General features: G+C 48.2%; 1 protein-coding gene and 2 long non-coding RNA genes across 3 annotated transcripts in view; 2 read left to right on the plus strand and 1 right to left on the minus strand.

The window, feature by feature from the left end:
• Positions 1–10,603: 10,603 nt before the first annotated feature.
• On the plus strand, positions 10,604–15,665 carry LOC149973531 (uncharacterized). The gene is made up of 3 exons (XR_016490407.1): positions 10,604–11,894; positions 13,358–13,414; positions 15,617–15,665. It is a non-coding gene; the product is annotated as an uncharacterized LOC149973531 (long non-coding RNA).
• An 85-nt stretch (positions 15,666–15,750) lies between these two features.
• On the plus strand, positions 15,751–18,046 carry LOC149973532 (uncharacterized). Its single transcript, XR_016490408.1, has 2 exons — positions 15,751–16,300; positions 16,418–18,046. It is a non-coding gene; the product is annotated as an uncharacterized LOC149973532 (long non-coding RNA).
• Positions 18,047–18,194: 148 nt separating this feature from the next.
• tfr2 (transferrin receptor 2) overlaps positions 18,195–24,849 on the minus strand; it is an 80,877-nt gene continuing 74,222 nt past the window's right edge. Inside the window, exons 16-17 of the mRNA XM_090213388.1 lie at positions 22,541–22,685; positions 18,195–20,388 (exon numbers count right to left, since the gene is read on the minus strand). Coding sequence (XP_090069514.1) covers positions 20,150–20,388; positions 22,541–22,685 — 384 coding nt within the window. The 3' untranslated portion in view covers positions 18,195–20,149. The remainder of the gene's footprint in view (positions 20,389–22,540; positions 22,686–24,849) is intronic.

The following is a 24,849-nucleotide window of genomic DNA, read 5'->3' on the forward strand; positions in this document are numbered from 1 at the left end:
CCAGGTGAGGCATATCAAGATTGACTGGGTCTGGCCAGGTGAGGCGTATCAAGATTGACTGGGCCTGGCCAGGTGAGGCGTATCAAGATTGACTGGGCCTGGCCAGGTGAGGCGTATCAAGATTAAATGGGCCTAGCCAGGTGAGGCGTATCAAGATTGACTGGTCCTGGCCAGGTGTGGCGTATCAAGATTGTCTGGGCCTGGCCAGGTGAGGCATATCAAGATTGACTGGGCCTGGCCAGGTGAGGCATATCAAGATTGACTGGGCCTGGCCAGGTGAGGCGTATCAAGATTGACTGGGCCTGGCCAGGTGAGGCATATCAAGATTGACTGGGCCTGGCCAGGTGAGGCGTATCAAGATTGACTGGGCCTGGCCAGGTGAGGCGTATCAAGATTGACTGGGCCTGGCCAGGTGTGGCATATCAATATTGACTGGGCCTGGCCAGGTGTGGCATATCAAGATTGACTGGGCCTGGCCAGGTGTGGCGTATCAAGATTGTCTGGGCCTGGCCAGGTGAGGCGTATCAAGATTGACTGGGCCTGGCCAGGTGTGGCGTATCAAGATTGTCTGGGCCTGGCCAGGTGAGGCATATCAAGATTGACTGGGCCTGGCCAGGTGAGGCATATCAAGATTGACTGGGCCTGGCCAGGTGAGGCGTATCAATATTGACTGGGCCTGGCCAGGTGTGGCATATCAAGATTGACTGGGTCTGGCCAGGTGAGGCGTATCAAGATTGACTGGGCCTGGCCAGGTGTGGCGTATCAAGATTGACTGGGCCTGGCCAGGTGTGGCGTATCAAGATTGACTGGGCCTGGCCAGGTGTGGCATATCAAGATTGACTGGGCCTGGCCAGGTGTGGCATATCAAGATTGACTGGGCATGGCCAGGTGTGGCGTATCAAGATTGTCTGGGCCTGGCCAGGTGAGGCGTATCAAGATTGACTGGGCCTGGCCAGGAGTGGCGTATCAAGATTGTCTGGGCCTGGCCAGGTGTGGCATATCAAGATTGACTGGGCCTGGCCAGGTGTGGCATATCAAGATTGACTGGGCCTGGCCAGGTGTGGCATATCAAGATTGACTGGGCCTGGCCAGGTGAGGAATATCAAGATTGACTGGGCCTGGCCAGGTGAGGCATATCAAGATTGACTGGGCCTGGCCAGGTGAGGCGTATCAAGATTGACTGGGCCTGGCCAGGTGTGGCGTATCAAGATTGACTGGGCCTGGCCAGGTGTGGCGTATCAAGATTGACTGGGCCTGGCCAGGTTTGGCGTATCAAGATTTACTGGGCCTGGCCAGGTGAGGCGTATCAAGATTGACTGGGCCTGGCCAGGTGAGGCGTATCAAGATTGACTGGGCCTGGCCAGGTGAGGCGTATCAAGATTTACTGGGCCTGGCCAGGTGTGGCGTATCAAGATTGACTGGGTCTGGCCAGGTGAGGCGTATCAAGATTGACTGGGCCTGGCCAGGTGATGCGTGTCAAGATTGACTGGGCCTGGCCAGGTGAGGCGTATCAAGATTGACTGGGCCTGGCCAGGTGCGTCGTATCAAGATTGACTGGGCCTGGCCAGGTGAGGCGTATCAAGATTGACTGGGCCTGGCCAGGTGTGGCGTATCAAGATTGACTGGGCCTGGCCAGGTGAGGCGTATCAAGATTGACTGGGCCTGGCCAGGTGAGGCGTATCAAGATTGACTGGGCCTGGCAAGGTGAGGCGTATCAAGATTGACTGGGCCTGGCCAGGTGAGGCGTATCAAGATTGACTGGGCCTGGCCAGGTGAGGCGTATCAAGATTGACTGGGCCTGGCCAGGTGAGGCGTATCAAGATTGACTGGGCCTGGCCAGGTGAGGCGTATCAAGATTGACTGGGCCTGGCCAGGTGAGGCGTATCAAGATTGACTGGGCCTGGCCAGGTGTGGCATATCAAGATTGACTGGGCCTGGCCAGGTGTGGCATATCAAGATTGACTGGGCCTGGCCAGGTGAGGCGTATCAAGATTGACTGGGCCTGGCCAGGTGAGGCGTATCAAGATTGACTGGGCCTGGCCAGGTGAGGCGTATCAAGATTGACTGGGCCTGGCCAGGTGAGGCGTATCAAGATTGACTGGGCCTGGCCAGGTGAGGCGTATCAAGATTGACTGGGCCTGGCCAGGTGAGGCGTATCAAGATTGACTGGGCCTGGCCAGGTGTGGCATATCAAGATTGACTGGGCCTGGCCTGGTGAGGCATATCAAGCTTGACTGGGCCTGGCCAGGTGTGGCGTATCAAGATTGACTGGGTCTGGCCAGGTGAGGCGTATCAAGATTGACTGGGCCTGGCCAGGTGTGGCGTATCAAGATTGACTGGGCCTGGCCAGGTGTGGCGTATCAAGATTGACTGGGCCTGGCCAGGTGTGGCATATCAAGATTGACTGGGCCTGGCCAGGTGTGGCATATCAAGATTGACTGGGCCTGGCCAGGTGAGGCGTATCAAGATTGACTGGGCCTGGCCAGGTGAGGCGTATCAAGATTGACTGGGCCTGGCCAGGTGAGGCGTATCAAGATTGACTGGGCCTGGCCAGGTGTGGCATATCAAGATTGACTGGGCCTGGCCAGGTGTGGCATATCAAGATTGACTGGGCCTGGCCAGGTGAGGCGTATCAAGATTGACTGGGCCTGGCCAGGTGAGGCGTATCAAGATTGACTGGGCCTGGCCAGGTGAGGCGTATCAAGATTGACTGGGCCTGGCCAGGTGAGGCGTATCAAGATTGACTGGGCCTGGCCAGGTGAGGCGTATCAAGATTTACTGGGCCTGGCCAGGTGAGGCGTATCAAGATTGACTGGGCCTGGCCAGGTGTGGCATATCAAGATTGACTGGGCCTGGCCAGGTGAGGCATATCAAGATTGACTGGGCCTGGCCAGGTGTGGCGTATCAAGATTGACTGGGTCTGGCCAGGTGAGGCGTATCAAGATTGACTGGGCCTGGCCAGGTGATGCGTGTCAAGATTGACTGGGCCTGGCCAGGTGAGGGGAATCAAGATTGACTGGGCCTGGCCAGGTGTGGCATATCAAGATTGACTGGGCCTGGCCAGGTGAGGCGTATCAAGATTGACTGGGCCTGGCCAGGTGTGGCGTATCAAGATTGACTGGGCCTGGCCAGGTGAGGCGTATCAAGATTGACTGGGCCTGGCCAGGTGAGGCGTATCAAGATTGACTGGGCCTGGCCAGGTGAGGCGTATCAAGATTGACTGGGCCTGGCCAGGTGAGGCGTATCAAGATTGACTGGGCCTGGCCAGGTGAGGCGTATCAAGATTGACTGGGCCTGGCCAGGTGTGGCATATCAAGATTGACTGGGCCTGGCCAGGTGAGGCATATCAAGATTGACTGGGTCTGGCCAGGTGAGGCGTATCAAGATTGACTGGGCCTGGCCAGGTGAGGCGTATCAAGATTGACTGGGCCTGGCCAGGTGAGGCGTATCAAGATTAAATGGGCCTAGCTAGGTGAGGCGTATCAAGATTGACTGGGCCTGGCCAGGTGAGGCGTATCAAGATTGACTGGGCCTGGCCAGGTGAGGCGTATCAAGATTGACTGGGCCTGGCCAGGTGAGGCATATCAAGATTAACTGGGCCTGGCCAGGTGAGGCGTATCAAGATTGACTGGGCCTGGCCAGGTGAGGCGTATCAAGATTGACTGGGCCTGGCCAGGTGAGGCGTATCAAGATTGACTGGGCCTGGCCAGGTGTGGCATATCAAGATTGACTGGGCCTGGCCAGGTGAGGCGTATCAAGATTGACTGGGCCTGGCCAGGTGAGGCGTATCAAGATTGACTGGGCCTGGCCAGGTGAGGCGTATCAAGATTGACTGGGCCTGGCCAGGTGTGGCATATCAACATTGACTGGGCCTGGCCAGGTGTGGCATATCAAGATTGACTGGTCCTGGCCAGGTGTGGCATATCAAGATTGACTGGGCCTGGCCAGGTGAGGCGTATCAAGATTGACTGGGCCTGGCCAGGTGAGGCGTATCAAGATTGACTGGGCCTGGCCAGGTGTGGCATATCAAGATTGACTGGGCCTGGCCAGGTGAGGCATATCAAGATTGACTGGGTCTGGCCAGGTGAGGCGTATCAAGATTGACTGGGCCTGGCCAGGTGAGGCGTATCAAGATTGACTGGGCCTGGCCAGGTGTGGCATATCAAGATTGACTGGGCCTGGCCAGGTGAGGCGTATCAAGATTGACTGGGCCTGGCCAGGTGTGGCATATCAAGATTGTCTGGGCCTGGCCAGGTGTGGCATATCAAGATTGACTGGGCCTGGCCAGGTGAGGCATATCAAGATTGACTGGGTCTGGCCAGGTGAGGCGTATCAAGATTGACTGGGCCTGGCCAGGTGAGGCGTATCAAGATTGACTGGGCCTGGCCAGGTGTGGCATATCAAGATTGACTGGGCCTGGCCAGGTGAGGCGTATCAAGATTGACTGGGCCTGGCCAGGTGTGGCATATCAAGATTGTCTGGGCCTGGCCAGGTGTGGCATATCAAGATTGACTGGGCCTGGCCAGGTGTGGCATATCAAGATTGACTGGGCCTGGCCAGGTGAGGCGTATCAAGATTGACTGGGCCTGGCCAGGTGAGGCGTATCAAGATTGACTGGGCCTGGCCAGGTGTGGCGTATCAAGATTGACTGGGCCTGGCCAGGTGAGGCGTATCAAGATTGACTGGGCCTGGCCAGGTGAGGCGTATCAAGATTGACTGGGCCTGGCCAGGTGTGGCATATCAAGATTAACTGGGCCTGGCCAGGTGTGGCATATCAAGATTGACTGGGCCTGGCCAGGTGTGGCATATCAAGATTGACTGGGCCTCGCCAGGTGTGGCATATCAAGATTGACTGGGCCTGGCCAGGTGTGGCATATCAAGATTGACTGGGCCTGGCCAGGTGAGGCGTATCAAGATTGACTGGGCCTGGCCAGGTGTGGCATATCAAGATTGACTGGTCCTGGCCAGGTGAGGCGTATCAAGATTGACTGGGCCTGGCCAGGTGTGGCATATCAAGATTGTCTGGGCCTGGCCAGGTGTGGCATATCAAGATTGACTGGGCCTGGCCAGGTGTGGCATATCAAGATTGACTGGGCCTGGCCAGGTGTGGCATATCAAGATTGACTGGGCCTGGCCAGGTGAGGCGTATCAAGATTGACTGGGCCTGGCTCCCAGTCATCAGAAATCTGTAGATTAGGGCCTAATGTAGTTATTTCAATTGACTGTCTGTCTGTCTGTCTGTCTGTCTGTTTATCTATACTGTCTGTCTGTCTGTCTGTCTGTCTGTCTGGGAACAAACCACACACTCATACCTCATCATGTCCTCCTGTCTGTCTGTCTGTCTGTCTGTCTGTCTGTCTGTCTGTCTGTCTATCTATACTGTCTGTCTGTCTGTCTGTGTGTCTGTCTGTCTGTCTGTCTGTCTGTCTGTCTGTCTGGCTTTCTGTCTGTCCTCCTGTCTGTCTGTCTGTCTGTCTTTCTTTCCGTCTGTCTGTCTGTCTGTCTGTCTGCCTGTCTGCCTGTCTGTCTGGGAACAAACCACACACTCATACCTCATCATGTCCTGTCTGTCTGTTTATCTATCTATCTGTCTGTCTGTCTGTCTGTCTGTCTGTCTGTCTGTCTGTCTGTCTGTCTGTCTGTCTGTCTGTCTGTCTGTCTGTCTGTCTGTCTGTCTATCTATAATGTCTGTCTGTCTGTGTGTCTGTCTGTCTGTCTGTCTGTCTGTCTGTCTGGCTGTCTGTCTGTCTGCCTGTCTGCCTGTCTGTCTGGGAACAAACCACACACTCATACCTCATCATGTCCTCCTGTCTGTCTGTCTGTCTGTCTGTCTTTCTTTCCGTCTGTCTGTCTGTCTGTCTGTCTGTCTGTCTGCCTGTCTGCCTGTCTGTCTGGGAACAAACCACACACTCATACCTCATCATGTCCTGTCTGTCTGTCTGTCTGTCTGTCTATCTATACTGTCTGTCTGTCTGTCTGTCTGTCTGTCTGTCTGTCTGTCTGTCTGTCTGTCTGTCTGTCAACAAACCACACACTCATACCTCACCATGTCCTCCCGTCTGTCTGTCTGTCTGTCTGTCTGTCAACAAACCACACACTCATACCTCACCATGTCCTCCCATCTGTCTGTCTGTCTGTCTGTCTGGGCCTGTCTGTCTGTCTGTCTGTCTGTCTGTCTGTCTGTCTGTCTGTCTGTCTGTCTGGGCCTGTCTGTCTGTCTCGGCCTGTCTGTCTCTGTGTAATATTTGTGGTGATGTCATGACACCAGGAGAACACAAAGTAGAGTTATTACATTATTATATTACAGCTCTCTCAAACAGTTTGTTTACCAGAATAATCGGGAAGATTCAGAGTGTGTGTGTGTGTGTGTGTGTGTGTGTGTGTGTGTGTTATTTTAGGCTTGGCGCTATAATAGCTTGAATCACTGGCCTGTACAATGACCCTATCATACACAGCTGATAACTATACTTAACATAAATGTTCTCTCTCTCTCTCTCTCACACACACACACACACACACACACACACACACACACACACACACACACACACCACACACACACCACACACACACACACACACACCACACACACACCACACACACACACACACACACACACACACACACACACACACACACACACACACACACACACACACACACACACACAGTATTCTAAATATAGCGACCCTAATACCGTGCTGCTTGAGGACTAGAATATACTATATACTGTCTCCTCTCTCCGAGTAATTCTATGGTATCAGGGGTGACAATATATTTATTCAGACAGACGGTCAATTATAAAGTGAGATTCACTGCAGCAGGTGTGGCCACAGGTGTGTGTGTGTTTTACTTCAAGAGTTTAAATAGCCAACCACAACCACACACACTCCTTTAAACCACAAGTTTACCAGAAGACGAGGAAGGTGACACCATCAGGTAAGTCTTCTCCTCTCCCCTCTCTTCTCTCCTCCTCTCCACTCTTCTCCTCCTCCCGTTACCTCTCTTCTCCTCTCCCCTCACTTCTCTCCTCTCCTCCTCACCACTCTTCTTCTCTCATCCTCTCCTCTCCTCCTCCTGTTACCTCTCCTCTTCTCCTCCTGTCTTCTCCCCCTCCTGTTACCTCTCTTCTCCTCTTTTCTCCTCCTCCTGTTACCTCTCTTCTCCTCTCCTCCTCCTCTCTTCTCTTCTCCTCTCCTTACCTCTCCTCCTTCTCTCTTCTCCTCTCCTCCTCCTCTCCTTACTTCTCCTCCTCTTCTCCTTCCCTCTTCTCCTCGTTTCTCTCGTTACCCCTCTCCTCTCCTCCTCTTGTTACCTCTCCTCTTCTCCTCCCGTTACCTCTCCTCTTCTCCTCCTGTCTTCTCCTCCTCCTGTTACCTCTCTTCTCCTCTCCCCTCACTTCTCTCCTCTCCTCCTCACCACTCTTCTTCTCTCATCCTCTCCTCTCCTCCTACTATCTCTCCTCTTTCTCCTCCTCCTGTTACCTCTCCTCTTCTCCTCCTGTCTTCTCCTCCTCCTGTTACCTCTCTTCTCCTATTTTCTCCTCCTCCTGTTACCTCTCTTCTCCTCTCCTTACTTCTCCTCCTCTTCTCCTTCCCTCTTCTCCTCTCCTCCTCTCGTTACCTCTTCTCCTCATTTCTCTCTTTACCTCTCTCCTCTCCTCCTCTTGTTACCTCTTTCCTCCACTCTTCTCCGTTCTTTATTTCGAGGGACCTTGTATCATGCAGGTCCATTTCAACTGATGAACATGTTACAGGATATATCAGGACACAATACCTGACAGTGAGAGACGACATGATGAAGATCAAACTGCTTCTGCTGATCTGGACTGCATCTGTGAACAGCCTGCCGGTAAGTAGCCTGATGATGAAGATGATGATGGTGATGATGAGGATGGTGGTGATGGTGAGGATGGTGATGATGATGAGGATGGTGATGATGATGAGGATGATGATGATGGTGGGGATGGTGATGGTGGTGATGAGGATGGTGATGATGATGGTGATGGTGGTGATGAGGATGGTGATGATGATGGTGATGATGATGAGGATGGTGATGATGATGATGGTGATGATGATGAGGATGGTGATGATGATGAGGATGATGATGATGGTGGTGGTGGGGATGGTGATGATGATGAGGATAGTGATTAGGATGATGGTGATGATGATGAGGATGATGATGATGGTGGTGGTGGTGATGGTGGTGGTGGTGGTGGTCATGGTGGTGAGGATGGTGATGATGATGAGGATGGTGATGATGATGGTGGTGGTGGTGATGGTGGTGATGAGGATGGTGATGATGATGATGAGGATGATGATGAGGATGATGATGATGGTGGTGGTGGTGATGAGGATGGTGATGATGATGAAGATGATGGTGATGAGGATGATGAGGATGGGGGTCATGGTGATAAGGATGGTGGTGGTGATGATGGTGAGGATGAGGGTCATGATGATGATAATGGTGATAAGGATGGTGTTAAAGATCTCTCCTCCTGTAGGTCCAGATAGAGTAGTTGATGTCAGTTTCTGAGGGTAGTGGAGATGACAACACTGCCACCAGCTTTGAGAGAGAGAGTATTAAATGCATTACCATGACCTGTTGTCTGTGTCTTGCAGTGGCAAGCCTCCCCCCTGTCTGGCGTCAGCCCCTGGGGGATAGGAGAGGGTCACGAGAGAGGAGAGGACCCAGACGGCAGCTCAGCCCGGACTGGCCAGGACAGTAGAAAGGGGTGGGGTCTCGCCTTAGAGGGGTTTCCGGGAGTCACGCCTACCACGTTCCCTCAACCAACCAGAGCACAGGACAGTGGCCCCTCTCCCAGACCTACGTACGTGAGGAGGGGGCGTAGTCTCAAGGTTGATGACATCGCCAGCAATGACATTACAGAGGAGGAGCTGACAATGTCCTATAAAACTCTTCCTGGTTACAGTGAGGACCGGTTGCTAGGGGAGGAGTTTGGTGATTATGGGATGCAGAGGGACTCACCCGGCAGTGAATCGCATACCGGGAAAGACCCAACAGATCACAATGACTCCTCCAAATCTAGTGATTCTGTTGACTCTAACACCTCTAGTGATTCAAGTGACTCTAACACCTCTAGTGATTCAAGTGACTCTAACACCTCTAGTGATTCAAGCGATTCCTCCAAGTCAAGTGACTCTAGTGATTCAAGTGATTCCAGCAACTCAAGTGATTCTAGCGACTCTAGCGACTCTAGTGACTCTAGTGACTCTAGTGACTCTAGTGACTCTAGCGATTCAAGCGACTCTAGTGACTCTAGCGACTCTAGCGACTCTAGTGACTCTAGCAATTCTAGCGACTCAAGTGATTCTAGCGACTCAAGCGATTCTAGCGACTCAAGCGATTCTAGCGACTCAAGCGATTCTAGCGACTCAAGTGATTCTAGCGATTCTAGCGACTCAAGTGATTCTAGCGACTCTAGCGACTCAAGTGACTCTAGTGATTCAAGTGACTCTAGTAATTCAAGTGATTCTAGCGACTCAAGTGATTCTAGTGACTCAAGCGATTCTAGCGACTCTAGCGACTCAAGTGACTCAAGTGATTCAAGTGACTCTAGTGATTCAAATGATTCTGGCAATTCAAGTGAGTCAAGCAACTCTAGTGATTCTAAGTGATTCTAAAAGTTAAAGTGAATCAATCTCCACAGACAAATAACGGCAGTGACTCTAGTACCAGCTAGGCAGCGAGAGAGAAAGAGAGGAGAGACAACAAGACAGAGGAAGACAGAGAGAGAGAGGAGAGACAACAAGACAGAGGAAGACAGAGAGAGAGAGGAGAGACAGAGGAAGACAGAGAGAGAGAGAGAGACAGAGAGACAGAGAGGAGAGAGAGAGAGAGACAGAGAGAGACAGAGAGACAAGACAGAGGAAGAGAGAGAGAGAGAGAGAGAGACAGATAGAGAGAGAGAGAGAGACAGGGAGACAGATAGAGAGAGAGAGAGAGAGACAGAGAGAGGAAGACAGAGAGAGAGAGAGAGGAAGAGAACAAGACCAAGGGAGAGAGAACAAGACAGAGAGAGAGAGAACCAGACAGAGAGAGAGAGAACCAGACAGAGAGAGAGAGAACCAGAGCCAGATGTCATACTATGTCTCAAGCTTGTAGGACTGCAATAGTACCTTTTTATATAGATTATAGATATATTTTATATAGATATCTAATATGTGCTTTTCTATGTGTGTCTCATTTTACAGTTGTGTTTTTCATGTTTACTAGTAAATAAAGTGTTCCACAATAAAACACTGGCCAAGTGACTTGTGTAACGTAGAGGCCTTTTAAATGGGTTTATATGATCACACACACACACACTTAAACTTACATTTCAATTTCATTTTCAATGACATCATTGTTGTGCTTTGTGTGATTTTAACCATGTAGGCATTGCCTCCTGATGATGTCATGTTTAACACTCATCTTCCGCCATCTTTTTGTACTACTAAACAAAGGAACGCTCAATTTTAACTTGTTGGTGTTGGGGTGGTGCTGGAGGGGGCGAATATGAAACAAACAGAGACAGTGGGCATTTGTGTTTTGTTCAGTTTTGGGTGTGATCCCGTCTCTATGGTCCTATAAACCAAGCCACAGTCTAGGTCCCGCTCTGACCCTGTCCTAGTCACACAAACCACATAACACCTCCTGGAGAGGAGCAGGGAGGAGAGGAGAAGACCACATACCACATAACACCTCCTGGAAAGGAGCAGGGAGGAGAGGAGAAGACCACATACCACATAACACCTCCTGGAGAGGAGCAGGGAGGAGAGGAGAAGACCACATACCACATAACACCTCCTGGAGAGGATCAGGGGAAGCAAGGAGAAGACCACTCCAGGGGAGAAGGAGAGGAGAAGACCACTCCAGGAGTGAAGGAGAGGAACGGGGAGGAGAGGAGAAGACCACTCCAGGAGTGAAGGAGAGGAGAAGACGACTCCAGGGGAGAAGGAGAGGAGAAGACCACTCCAGGAGTGAAGGAGAGGAGAAGACCACTCCAGGAGTGAAGGACAGGAGAAGACCACTTCAGGAGTGAAGGAGAGGGGAAGACCACTCCAGGAGTGAAGGAGAGGAGAAGACCACTCCAGGGGAGAAGGAGAGGAGAAGACCACTCCAGGGGAGAAGGAGAAGAGAAGACCACTCCAGGAGTGAAGGAGAGGAGAAGACCACTCCAGGAGTGAAGGAGAGGAGAAGACCACTCACTCCAGGGGAGAAGGAGAAGAGAAGACCACTCCAGGAGTGAAGGAGAGGAGAAGACCACTCCAGGAGTGAAGGAGAGGAGAAGACCACTCCAGGGGTGAAGGAGAGGAGAAGACCTCTCCAGGGGTGAAGGAGAGGAGAAGACCTCTCCAGGGGTGAAGGAGAGGAGAAGACCACTCCAGGGGTGAAGGAGAGGAGAAGACCACTCCAGGAGTGAAGGAGAGGAGAAGACCACTCCAGGAGTGAAGGAGAGGAGAAGACCACTCCAGAGGAGAAGGAGAGGAGAAGACCACTCCAGGAGTGAAGGAGAGGACCACCGGTTTGAACCCAACAACACATCCCCAGACATCATAATGTAGAAATATCCTGTCCAATCAGCTGTCTCAGAATAACAGAGTTGTATAATAAAACTGTGAAATGAAAACATTTTAAAACCATCTGTTCAGGAGTTTAACACACCCACCCCCAACCACAGGTTTCAGAACAACCCACCGCAGGGCGAAGGAGTGGCCTGTGATGCGTCCTATCTGTGTTGTGATTGGTTGATCAGGGTGAGAGGAGTTCTGATTGGTGTGAGTTTTAAATCAACCCCAATAGGGACCAGAACTCTGGTCTGAAACATTGGATTAGAGACCTACAGACTACAGAACCAGTCTGCTGTTTAAAGACTTTCAGCTGAGCATCAGGTAAAACCGGACTGAGATTAATTAGGAGAAAACAAACGGTTTGCTTAAACGTTCACCTTTTATGTTATCTGGAGTTGTAACGTTGAGATTGTTGCTGAAGAGGCCTGGTCATGTGTAGTAGTGGTGTGGTGCCGTAGTGTAGAGGCCTGGTCATATTCCATAATGAATGATACAGTGACAATATGAAGACGATGCTGTTGATCTACAAGTCAAACTAACAACTATTACTGTTGGTCTGTTAGTTAAACTAACAACTATTACTGTTGGTCTGTTAACAGGTCTGTTAGTTAAACTAACAACTATTACTGTTGGTCTGTTAGTTAAACTAACAACTATTACTGTTGGTCTGTTAGTTAAACTAACAACTATTACTGTTGGTCTGTTAACAGGTCTGTTAGTTAAACTAACAACTATTACTGTTGGTCTGTTAACAGGTCTGTTAGTTAAACTAACAACTATTACTGTTGATCTGTTAACAGGTCTGTTAGTTAAACTAACAACTATTACTGTTGGTCTGTTAGTTAAACTAACAACTATTACTGTTGGTCTGTTAGTTAAACTAACAACTATTACTGTTGGTCTGTTAACAGGTCTGTTAGTTAAACTAACAACTATTACTGTTGGTCTGTTAGTTAAACTAACAACTATTACTGTTGGTCTGTTAACAGGTCTGTTAGTTAAACTAACAACTATTACTGTTGGTCTGTTAGTTAAACTAACAACTATTACTATTGGTCTGTTAACAGGTCTGTTAGTTAAACTAACAACTATTACTGTTGGTCTGTTAGTTAAACTAACAACTATTACTGTTGGTCTGTTAGTTAAACTAACAACTATTACTGTTGATCTGTTAACAGGTCTGTTAGTTAAACTAACAACTATTACTGTTGGTCTGTTAGTTAAACTAACAACTATTACTGTTGGTCTGTTAACAGGTCTGTTAGTTAAATTAACAACTATTACTGTTGGTCTGTTAACAGGTCTGTTAGTTAAACTAACAACTATTACTGTTGATCTGTTAACAGGTCTGTTAGTTAAACTAACAACTATTACTGTTGGTCTGTTAGTTAAACTAACAACTATTACTGTTGGTCTGTTAACAGGTCTGTTAGTTAAACTAACAACTATTACTGTTGGTCTGTTAACAGGTCTGTTAGTTAAACTAACAACTATTACTGTTGGTCTGTTAACAGGTCTGTTAGTTAAACTAACAACTATTACTGTTGGTCTGTTAACAGGTCTGTTAGTTAAACTAACAACTATTACTGTTGGTCTGTTAACAGGTCTGTTAGTTAAACTAACAACTATTACTGTTGGTCTGTTAACAGGTCTGTTAGTTAAACTAACAACTATTACTGTTGGTCTGTTAACAGGTCTGTTAGTTAAACTAACAACTATTACTGTTGGTCTGTTAACAGGTCTGTTAGTTAAACTAACAACGATTACTGTTGATCTGTTAACAGGTCATGAGGATAGTGTTGATCTGGATATGTCTACTGGGCATGAGTCTAGCATTCCCTGTAAGTAACTCTTACTCTCTGCCTCTCTTTCTCCCTCCCTCCATCCCAGGCTGTGTTTTGCCTCTCTTTCTCCCTCCCTCCATCCAGGCTGTGTTCTGCCTCTATTTCTCCCTCCCTCCATCCCATGATGTGTTCTGCCTCTCTTTCTCCCTCCCTCCGTCCCAGGCTGTGTTCTGCCTCTCTTTCTCCCTCCCTCCATCCCAGGCTGTGTTCTGCCTCTCTTTCTCCCTCCCTCCGTCCCAGGCTGTGTTCTGTCTCTCTTTCTCCCTCCCTCCATCCCAGGCTGTGTTCTGCCTCTCTTTCTCCCTCCTTCCCTCCATCACAGGCTGTGTTCTGCCTCTCTTTCTCCCTCCCTCCGTCCCAGGCTGTGTTCTGTCTCTCTTTCTCCCTCCCTCCATCCCAGGCTGTGTTTTGACTCTCTTTCTCCCTCCCTCCATCCCATGATGTGTTCTGCCTCTCTTTCTCCCTCCCTCCATCCAGGCTGTGTTCTGCCTCTATTTCTCCCTCCCTCCATCCCATGATGTGTTCTGCCTCTCTTTCTCCCTCCCTCCGTCCCAGGCTGTGTTATGCCTCTCTTTCTCCCTCCCTCCGTCCCAGGCTGTGTTCTGCCTCTCTTTCTCCCTCCCTCCGTCCCATGATGTGTTCTGCCTCTCTTTCTCCCTCCCTCCGTCCCAGGCTGTGTTCTGCCTCTCTTTCTCCCTCCCTCCATCCCAGGCTGTGTTCTGCCTCTCTTTCTCCCTCCCTCCATCCCAGGCTGTGTTCTGCCTCTCTTTCTCCCCCCCTCTGTCCCATGATGTGTTCTGCCTCTCTTTCTCCCTCCCTCCGTCCCAGGCTGTGTTCTGCCTCTCTTTCTCCCTCCCAGGCTGTGTTCTGCCTCTCTTTCTCCCTCCCTCCATCCCAGGCTGTGTTCTGCCTCTCTTTCTCCCTCCCTCTGTCCCATTATGTGTTCTGCCTCTCTTTCTCCCTCCCTCCGTCCCAGGCTGTGTTCTGCCTCTCTTTCTCCCTCCCTCCGTCCCAGGCTGTGTTCTGCCTCTCTTTCTCCTTCCCTCCATCCCAGGCTGTGTTTGCCTCTCTTTCTCCCTCCCTCCATCCCATGATGTGTTCTGCCTCTCTTTCTCCCTCCCTCCATCCCAGGCTGTGTTCTGCCTCTCTTTCTCCCTCCCTCCATCCCAGGCTGTGTTCTGCCTCTCTTTCTCCCTCCCTCCGTCCCAGGCTGTGTTCTGCCTCTCTTTCTCCCTCCCTCCGTCCCATGATGTGTTCTGCCTCTCTTTCTCCCTCCCTCCGTCCCAGGCTGTGTTCTGCCTCTCTTTCTCCCTCCCTCCGTCCCAGGCTGTGTTTGCCTCTCTTTCTCCCTCCCTCCATCCCAGGCTGTGTTCTGCCTCTCTTTCTCCCTCCCTCCGTCCCATGATGTGTTCTGCCTCTCTTTCTCCCTCCCTCCATCCCAGGCTGTGTTCTGCCTCTCTTTCTCCCTCCCTCCGTCCCAGGCTGTGTTCTGCCTCTCTTTCTTCCTCCCTCCATCCCAGGCTGTGTTCTGCCTCTCTTTCTCCCTCCCTCCGTCCCAGGCTGTGTTCTGTCTCTCTTTCTCCCTCCCTCCATCCCATGATGTGTTCTGCCTCTCTTTCTCCCTCCCTCCATCCCAGGCTGTGTTCTGCCTCTCTTTCTCCCTCCCTCCGTCCCAGGCTGTGTTCTGCCTCTATTTCTCCCTCCTTCCCTCCGTCCCAGGCTGTGTTCTGCCTCTCTTTCTCCCTCACTCCATCCCAGGCTGTGTTCTGCCTCTCTTTCTCCCTCCTTCCCTCCATGCCAGGCTGTGTTCTGCCTCTCTTTCTCCCTCCTTCCCTCCATCCCATGATGTGTTCTGCCTCTCTTTCGCCCTCCCTCTGTCCCAGGCTGTGTTCTGCCTCTCTTTCTCCCTCCCTCCATCCCAGGCTGTGTTCTGCCTCTCTTTCTCCCTCCCTCCGTCCCAGGCTGTGTTCTGCCTCTCTTTCTCCCTCCCTCCATCCCAGGCTGTGTTCTGCCTCTATTTCTCCCTCCCTCCGTCCCATGATGTGTTCTGCCTCTCTTTCTCCCTCCCTCCGTCCCATGATGTGTTCTGCCTCTCTTTCTCCGTCTCCCTCCAAACAGGCTGTGTTCTGCCTCTCTCTCTCTGTCTCCCTCCATCTCCCTCCTAACAGGCTGTGTTCTGTCTCTCCCGCCATCTCTCAGGTCCACAAGAGACGGGTGACAAGATCAGACAACGATGAAGGAGAGGGGGTAAGTGGCACGCACGCACACACACACACACACACACACACACGCGCGCGATTAACCGACTCTTTCCATCATTCTCTCTGCAACAGAGTGACTACAGTCATTTAAGTGATGAAGAGGAGGAGGAGGGAGGACAGGAAAGAGAAGAGGGAGGGGAAGGAGGAGAGGGAGAAGAAGAGGGGGGAGAGGGGGAGGAAGAGGGAGGAGAGGAAAGTGAAGAGAGTGATGAGGAAGAGAGTGACAGTGATGAAGAGGAGGGGGGTGAAGAAGGCGAAGAAGGAGAGAAGGAAATAAGAGAGGAAGAAGGAGAGGGAAATGAAGGAGAGAATGAAGAGGGTGGGGAGGAAACAGGAGGGGAAGAAGGAGAGGGAAATGAAGAGGGTGTGGAGGAAACAGGAGGGGAAGAAGGAGAGGGAATGAGGGGAGAGGAGACAGGAGTGGACGGGGAAGGAGAGCAGCCTACTCCAGTGGACGGGGAAGGAGAGCAGGCTACTCCAGTGGACGGGGAAGGAGAGCAGGCTACTCCAGTGGACGGGGAAGGAGAGCAGGCTACTCCAGTGGACGGGGAAGGAGAGCAGGCTACTCCAGTGGACGGGGAAGGAGAGCAGAGAGGCAGAGAGGAAGCAACACCATAGCCAGGTAAGACAGAAATACAGTACCTAGAGCTAACTTAAATGACATTGAATATTCTGTAGAAAACAACATATCGTAGAATCCATGTCGTAGGATATTGATTGCTTGGTTCTGAACTCGCAGATCCAGCCCTGCCAGGGGAGACGAGACGACCCCTCAGTCCAACAACACTGATCCCAGGATGACTAATGGAGCCCAGAGACTTCAGACCACATCGCCAGACAGACATGACTAATCTATCCAGTGACTTTATCTGTAGTCTCTCAGGAAGGACAGAGCAACTGTGGTTGATGTTTTTAATAGTTCTGACTGTAAACAGTAAACAGCCTGACATTGATGTTTGACTGTTTCAGTAAACAGCCTGACTGTTTCAGTAAACTGCCTGACATTGATGTTTGACTGTTTCAGTAAACAGCCTGACATTGATGTTTGACTGTTTCAGTAAACAGCCTGACAGTGATGTTTGACTGTTTCAGTAAACAGCCTGACATTGATGTTTGACTGTTTCAGTAAACAGCCTGACAGTGATGTTTGACTGTTTCAGTAAACAGCCTGACAGTGATGTTTGACTGTTTCAGTAAACAGCCTGACAGTGATGTTTGACTGTTTCAGTAAACAGCCTGACATTTATGTTTGACTGTTTGACTGTTTGACTGTTTCAGTAAACAGCCTGACATTGATGTTTGACTGTTTCAGTAAACAGCCTGACAGTGATGTTTGACTGTTTCAGTAAACAGCCTGACATTGATGTTTGACTGTTTCAGTAAACAGCCTGACAGTGATGTTTGACTGTTTCAGTAAACAGCCTGACATTGATGTTTGACTGTTTCAGTAAACAGCCTGACATTGATGTTTGACTGTTTCAGTAAACAGCCTGACATTGATGTTTGACTGTTTCAGTAAACAGCCTGACAGTGATGTTTGACTGTTTCAGTAAACAGCCTGACATTGATGTTTGACTGTTTCAGTAAACAGCCTGACATTGATGTTTGACTGTTTCAGTAAACAGCCTGACATTGATGTTTGACTGTTTCAGTAAACAGCCTGACAGTGATGTTTGACTGTTTCAGTAAACAGCCTGACATTGATGTTTGACTGTTTCAGTAAACAGCCTGACATTGATGTTTGACTGTTTCAGTAAACAGCCTGACAGTGATGTTTGACTGTTTCAGTAAACAGCCTGACAGTGATGTTTGACTGTTTCAGTAAACAGCCTGACAGTGATGTTTGACTGTTTCAGTAAACAGCCTGACATTGATGTTTGACTGTTTCAGTAAACAGCCTGACATTGATGTTTGACTGTTTCAGTAAACAGCCTGACAGTGATGTTTGACTGTTTCAGTAAACAGCCTGACAGTGATGTTTGACTGTTTCAGTAAACAGCCTGACATTGATGTTTGACTGTTTCAGTAAACAGCCTGACATTGATGTTTGACTGTTTCAGTAAACAGCCTGACAGTGATGTTTGACTGTTTCAGTAAACAGCCTGACATTGATGTTTGACTGTTTCAGTAAACAGCCTGACATTGATGTTTGACTGTTTCAGTAAACAGCCTGACATTGATGTTTGACTGTTTCAGTAAACAGCCTGACATTGATGTTTGACTGTTTCAGTAAACAGCCTGACAGTGATGTTTGACTGTTTCAGTAAACAGCCTGACAGTGATGTTTGACTGTTGGCAGATGTTGTTTTACAGTTGTGTCACATTGAACAAATGGTTATTGTTCTTCAATAAAATGTTTTAAATCTGCCCCAGTGGTTTTATGATGTATTTTTATGACTGTGTAGGAAGTTAGTGAAAGAGAGGAGGAGAGGAGGAGAGGAGGAGAGGAAGAGAGGAAGAGAGGAGGAGAGGAAGAGAGGAGGAGAGGAAGAGAGGAGGAGAGGCCAGACACAGGATGGTTATGAAACAAGAGGAAAATACTTTATTGGGACAAAGTAGCAAAACACTACACAGTCCTCAACAACACTGGCTGACCTGTGATGTCACAAACAAGGAGGTCAGGGTTCTAAGGTTATTCTCAGAGAAAGGGAGGCGTCAGCAAAATAATACCCAGGCTCCATTGAACAAATCAGGTCACCTGGCTTGACCTCTCACCTTCACCATTTAAGCCCCACTCCCGTGTTTGTGACATGAGGGTTGATTGATAGCAGATACTGCTGTTTGATTGGAGGACAGTACTGTATAACTGTCATAATTATGGGAGTCACTGCCCCCGATAATCACTGTTACATCAGAAACCTGGAGGTCGTTACTAACCCTAAGGGCTGATCTAGGACCAGATCACCCTGCACCACTCTAAGCCTGACCACTGATCCTAGGTCAGTGTCTATAGAAGTAACAGGATCCTATAGGGTGAGTCCCAACGGTACCCTATTCCCTATAGAGCGCACTACACTCATTACCAGGGTGTCATATAGTGCACTATAAAGGCAATAGGGAGCCATTTGGGGATCAGCCATGGAGGAGCAACCAGGTCGTCATGGAGAGGAAATACTAAAGAATCACACAGATTAACGCTCAAGAGCAATCCCAAATAACACCCTGTACACTATATAGTACCCTACACTGGACTAGAGCCCTATAGTATACTGGTCTAGAGCCCCATATAGAACACTAGACTGGTCTAGAGCCCTATATAGTACACTAGACTGGTCTAGAACCCTACAGTATACTAGACTAGAGCCCTATGTAGTACACTAGACTGGTCTAGAGCCCTATAGTATACTAGACTAGAGCCCTATGTAGTACACTAGACTGATCTAGAGCCCTATAGTATACTAGACTAGAGCCCTATGCACTAGACTGGAATAGAGCCCTCTGGACTAGAGGGAACAGGAGGGGAATAGAGCCCTATGCAGTAGACTGGAATAGAGCCCTATGCAGTAGACTGGAATAGAGCCCTATGCAGTAGACTGGACTAGAGCCCTATGCAGTAGACTGGAATAGAGCCCTATGCAGTAGACTGGAATAGAGCCCTATGCAGTAGACTGGACTAGAGCCCTATGCAGTAGACTGGACTAGAGCCCTATGCAGTAGACTGGAATAGAGCCCTATGCAGTAGACTGGACTAGAGCCCTATGCAGTAGACTGGACTAGATCCCTACGCAGTAGACTGGAATAGAGCCCTATGCAGTAGACTGGAATAGAGCCCTATGCAGTAGACTGGAATAGAGCCCTATGCAGTAGACTAGATTAGAGCCCTATGTAGTAGACTGGACTAGAGCCCTATGCAGTAGACTGGACTAGAGCCCTATGCAGTAGACTGGACTAGAGCCCTATGCAGTAGACTGGAATAGAGCCCTATGCAGTAGACTGGACTAGAGCCCTATGCAGTAGACTGGACTAGAGCCCTATGCAGTAGACTGAAATAGAGCCCTACGCAGTAGACTGGACTAGAGCCCAATGCAGTAGACTGGAATAGAGCCCTATGCAGTAGACTGGAATAGAGCCCTATGCAGTTGACTGGACTAGAGCCCTATGCAGTAGACTGGACTATAGCTGCCTACACCAGAAATACTGTCAGGACAGAGAGGTGTCTGTCTGCCTACACCAGAAATACTGACAGGACAGAGAGGTGTCTGTCTGCCTACACCAGAAATACTGTCAGGGCAGAGAGGTGTCTGTCTGCCTACACCAGAAATACTGTCAGGACAGAGAGGTGTCTGTCTGCCTACACCAGAAATACTGACAGGACAGAGAGGTGTCTGTCTGCCTACACCAGAAATACTGTCAGGACAGAGAGGTGAGATAGAGTGTGTATAGTGTGTTTGTGTAATGTGTGTGTGTGTGTATAGTGTGTGTGTGTGTGTGTGTGTGTGTGTGTGTGTATGCATCTCTACATGTGTTTATGTTAGAAGACATTGTCTATGTTCCAAATGTCTCCACTCAGAGCGTTGGCGGCTCCCTGCAGTGTCCAGGTGAACAGGGCTAGTTGCCGTCGGAAAAGGGCCTCGTTGAAGCGCCTGGGGTCGGAGGTCAGTAGAGAAAGGTGTTCGGTGAGAGCACTCAGAGTGTGTTCCCCCCGACCGTGCAAAACGTGACGGAACGGAGTCTCAACCACAGACACGTACTGGGACAGGAAGTAATACTCTACCTGTAGAGACACATTACACACATTATATATATATATTATATAAAAACACACATTATCTAAGGAAGTCATTGAGATACACACTACCGTTCAAAAGTTTGGGGTCACTTAGAAATGTCCTTGTTTTTGAAAGAAAAGCTTTTTTTTGACCATTAAAATAACATCAAATTGATCAGAAATACAGTGTAGACATTGTTAATGTTGTAAATGACTGTTGTAGCTGGAAACAGCTGATTTTTAATGGAATATCTACATAGGCGTACATAGGCCCATTATCAGCAACCATCACTCCTGTGTTTCAATGGCACGTTGGGTTCGCTAATCCAAGTTTATCATTTTAAAAGGCTAATTGATCATTTGAGAACCCTTCTGCAATTATGTTAGCACAGCTGAAAACTGCTGTCCTGATTAAAGAAGCAATAAAACTGGCCTTCTTTAGACTAGTTGAGTATCTGGAGCATCAGCATTTGTGGGTTCAATTACAGGCTCAAAATGGCCAGAAACAATTAACTTTCTTCTGTAACTCGTCAGTCTATTCTTGTTCTGAGATATGAAGGCTATTCCATGAGAGAAATTGCCAAGAAACTGAAGATCTCGTACTACTCCCGCAAAAAAACAGTCTCAACGTCAACAGTGAAGAGGAGACTGGGATGCTGGCCTTCTAGGCAGAGTTCCTCTGTCCAGTGTCTGTGTTCTTTTGCCATCTTAATCTTTTATTTTTATTGTCCAGTCTGAGATGTGACTTTTTCTTTGCAACTCTGCCTAGAAGGCCAGCATCCCGGAGTTGTCTCTTCACTGTTGACGTTGAGACTGGTGTTTTGCGGGTACTATTTAATGAAGCTGCCAGTTGAGGACTTGTGAGGCGTCTGTTTCTTTTTCAATCTAGACACTCAAATGTACTTGTCCTCTTGCTCAACTGTGCACTGGGGCCTCCCACTCCTCTTTCTATTCTGGTTAGAGACAGTTTGCGCTGTTCTGTGAAGGGAGTAGTACACAGCGATGTACGAGATCTTCAGTTTCTTGGCAATTTCTCTCATGGAATAGCCTTCATTTCTCAGAACAAGAATAGACTGACGAGTTTCAGAAGAAAGGTCTTTGTTTCTGGCCATTTTGAGCCTGTAATCGAACTCATAAATGGTGATGCTCCAGATACTCAACTAGTCTAAAGAAGGCCAGTTTTATTGCTTCTTTAATCAGAACAACAGTTTTCAGCTGTGCTAACATAATTGCAAAAGGGTTTTCTAATGATCAATTAGCCTTCTAAAATTATAAACTTGGATTAGCTAACACAACGTGCCATTGGAACACTGTACGCCTATGTAGATATTCCATTATAAATCAGCTGTTTCCAGGTACAACAGTCATTTCCAACATTAACAATGTCTACACTGTATTTCTGATGAATTTGATGTTATTTTAATGGACAAAAAATGCTTTTCTTTCAAAAACAAGGACATTTCTAAGTGACCCCAAACGTTTGAACGGTAGTGTGTATGAACACACACACACTACATATATACAAACACACACAATATATATATATACATATACATAAATATATATATACACACACATATATATATATATATATATACACAGATACACATAACCATTATCGATCTATATATATATATATATAAACCCTCACACACACACATTACATATATACAGGACCAGTCAAAGGTTTGGACACGCCTACTCATTCCAGGGTTTTTCTTTATTTATACTATTTTCTACATTGTAGAATAATAGTGAAGACATCAAAACTATGAAATAACACACATGGAATCATGTAGTAACTGAAAAAGTGTTAAACATATTTGAGATTTTTCAAAGTAGCCACCCTTTGCCTTGATGACAATTTTGCACACTCTTGGCATTCTCTCAACCAGCTTCATGAGGAATGGTTTTCCTACAGTCTTGAAGGAGTTCCCCACATATGCTGAGCACTTGTTGGCTACTTTTCCTTCACTCTGCGGTACAACTCATCCCAAACCATCTCAATTGTATAAAATAAAGAAAAACCCTTAAATGAGTAGGTATGTCCAAACTTTTGACTGGTATACACAGACCACCAGAGAGACAGAGAATCCGACAGACAGAGAGAGACAGAGAATCAGACAGACAGAGACAGACACAGCTATCCCCTACCTACCCTCATCATGCGTGTGTTGTAGATGCGTGTCATAGTCTCGTCCTGTACATCAGAGTTCAGTATGGCCTCCTGCAGGGTCTCAGCTGCTCTGCTGTAGTCTCCTCTAGCACTGAACACCCACTGAGGAGAGAGACCACGAGCCTGGAGGGAGAGGGAGAAGTGTTAGACTAATAGCCCTCCTTAGCCATCCCGCTTGGGGAGTGTCCCTCGGTGGGGGAGTGTCCCTCGGTGGGGGACTGTCCCTCGGTGGGGGAGTGTCCCTCCAAAACAGAGAAACTAGTGTAGGGACAGATAAATAACCCTATGGAATGGGACATCACTAGTGTAGGGACAGATTAATAACCCTATGGAATGGGACATCACTAGTGTAGGGACAGATAAATAACCCTACGGAATGGGACATCACTAGTGTAGGAACAGATTAATAACCCTATGGAATGGGACATCACTAGTGTAGTTATAAATAAATAACCCTATGGAATGGGACATCACTAGTGTAGTTAGAAATAAATAACCCTACGGAATGGGACATCACTAGTGTAGTTAGAAATAAATAACCCTATGGAATGGGACATCACTAGTGCAGTAAATAACCCTATGGAATGGGACATCACTAGTGTAGTTAGAAATAAATAACCCTACGGAATGGGACATCACTAGTGTAGTTAGAGATAAATAACCCTATGGAATGGGACATCACTAGTGTAGGGACAGATTAATAACCCTATGGAATGGGACATCACTAGTGTAGGGACAGATTAATAACCCTATGGAATGGGACATCACTAGTGTAGGGACTGATTAATAACCCTATGGAATGGGACATCACTAGTGTAGGGACTGATTAATAACCCTATGGAATGGGACATCACTAGTGTAGGGACTGATTAATAACCCTATGGAATGGGACATCACTAGTGTAGGGACAGATTAATAACCCTATGGAATGGGACATCACTAGTGTAGGGACTGATTAATAACCCTATGGAATGGGACATCACTAGTGTAGGGACTGATTACTAACCCTATGGAATGGGACATAACTAGTGTAGGGACTGATTAATAACCCTATGGAATGGGACATCGCTAGTGTAGGGACTGATTAATAACCCTATGGAATGGGACATCACTAGTGTAGGGACTGATTAATAACCCTATGGAATGGGACATCACTAGTGTAGGGACTGATTAATAACCCTATGGAATGGGACATCGCTAGTGTAGGGACTGATTAATAACCCTATGGAATGGGACATCACTAGTGTAGGGACTGATTAATAACCCTATGGAATGGGACATCACTAGTGTAGGGACAGATAAATAACCCTATGGAATGGGACATCACTAGTGTAGTTAGAGATTAATAACCCTATGGAATGGGACATCACTAGTGTAGGGACAGATTAATAACCCTATGGAATGGGACATCACTAATGTAGGGACTGATTAATAACCCTATGGAATGGGACATCACTAGTGTAGGGACTGATTAATAACCCTATGGAATGGGACATCACTCGTGTAGGGACTGATTAATAACCCTATGGAATGGGACATCACTAGTGTAGGGACAGATTAATAACCCTATGGAATGGGACATCACTAGTGTAGGGACTGATTAATAACCCTATGGAATGGGACATCACTAGTGTAGGGACTGATTACTAACCCTATGGAATGGGACATAACTAGTGTAGGGACTGATTAATAACCCTATGGAATGGGACATCGCTAGTGTAGGGACTGATTAATAACCCTATGGAATGGGACATCACTAGTGTAGGGACAGATTAATAACCCTATGGAATGGGACATCACTAGTGTAGGGACAGATTAATAACCCTATGGAATGGGACATCACTAGTGTAGGGACAGATAAATAACCCTATGGAATGGGACATCACTAGTGTAGGGACAGATTAATAACCCTATGGAATGGGACATCACTAGTGTAGGGACAGATAAATAACCCTATGGAATGGGACATCACTAGTGTAGGGACTGATTAATAACCCTATGGAATGGGACATCACTAGTGTAGGGACTGATTAATAACCCTATGGAATGGGACATCACTAGTGTAGGGACAGATTAATAACCCTATGGAATGGGACATAACTAGTGTAGGGACAGATAAATAACCCTATGGAATGGGACATCACTAGTGTAGTTAGAGATTAATAACCCTATGGAATGGGACATCACTAGTGTAGGGACAGATTAATAACCCTATGGAATGGGACATCACTAGTGTAGGGACAGATTAATAACCCTATGGAATGGGACATCACTAGTGTAGGGACAG

The sequence above is a fragment of the Oncorhynchus mykiss genome, chromosome 21 (assembly GCF_057628025.1).
Source record: "Oncorhynchus mykiss isolate SJ-2025 chromosome 21, ASM5762802v1, whole genome shotgun sequence".
NCBI lineage: Eukaryota > Metazoa > Chordata > Actinopteri > Salmoniformes > Salmonidae > Oncorhynchus > Oncorhynchus mykiss.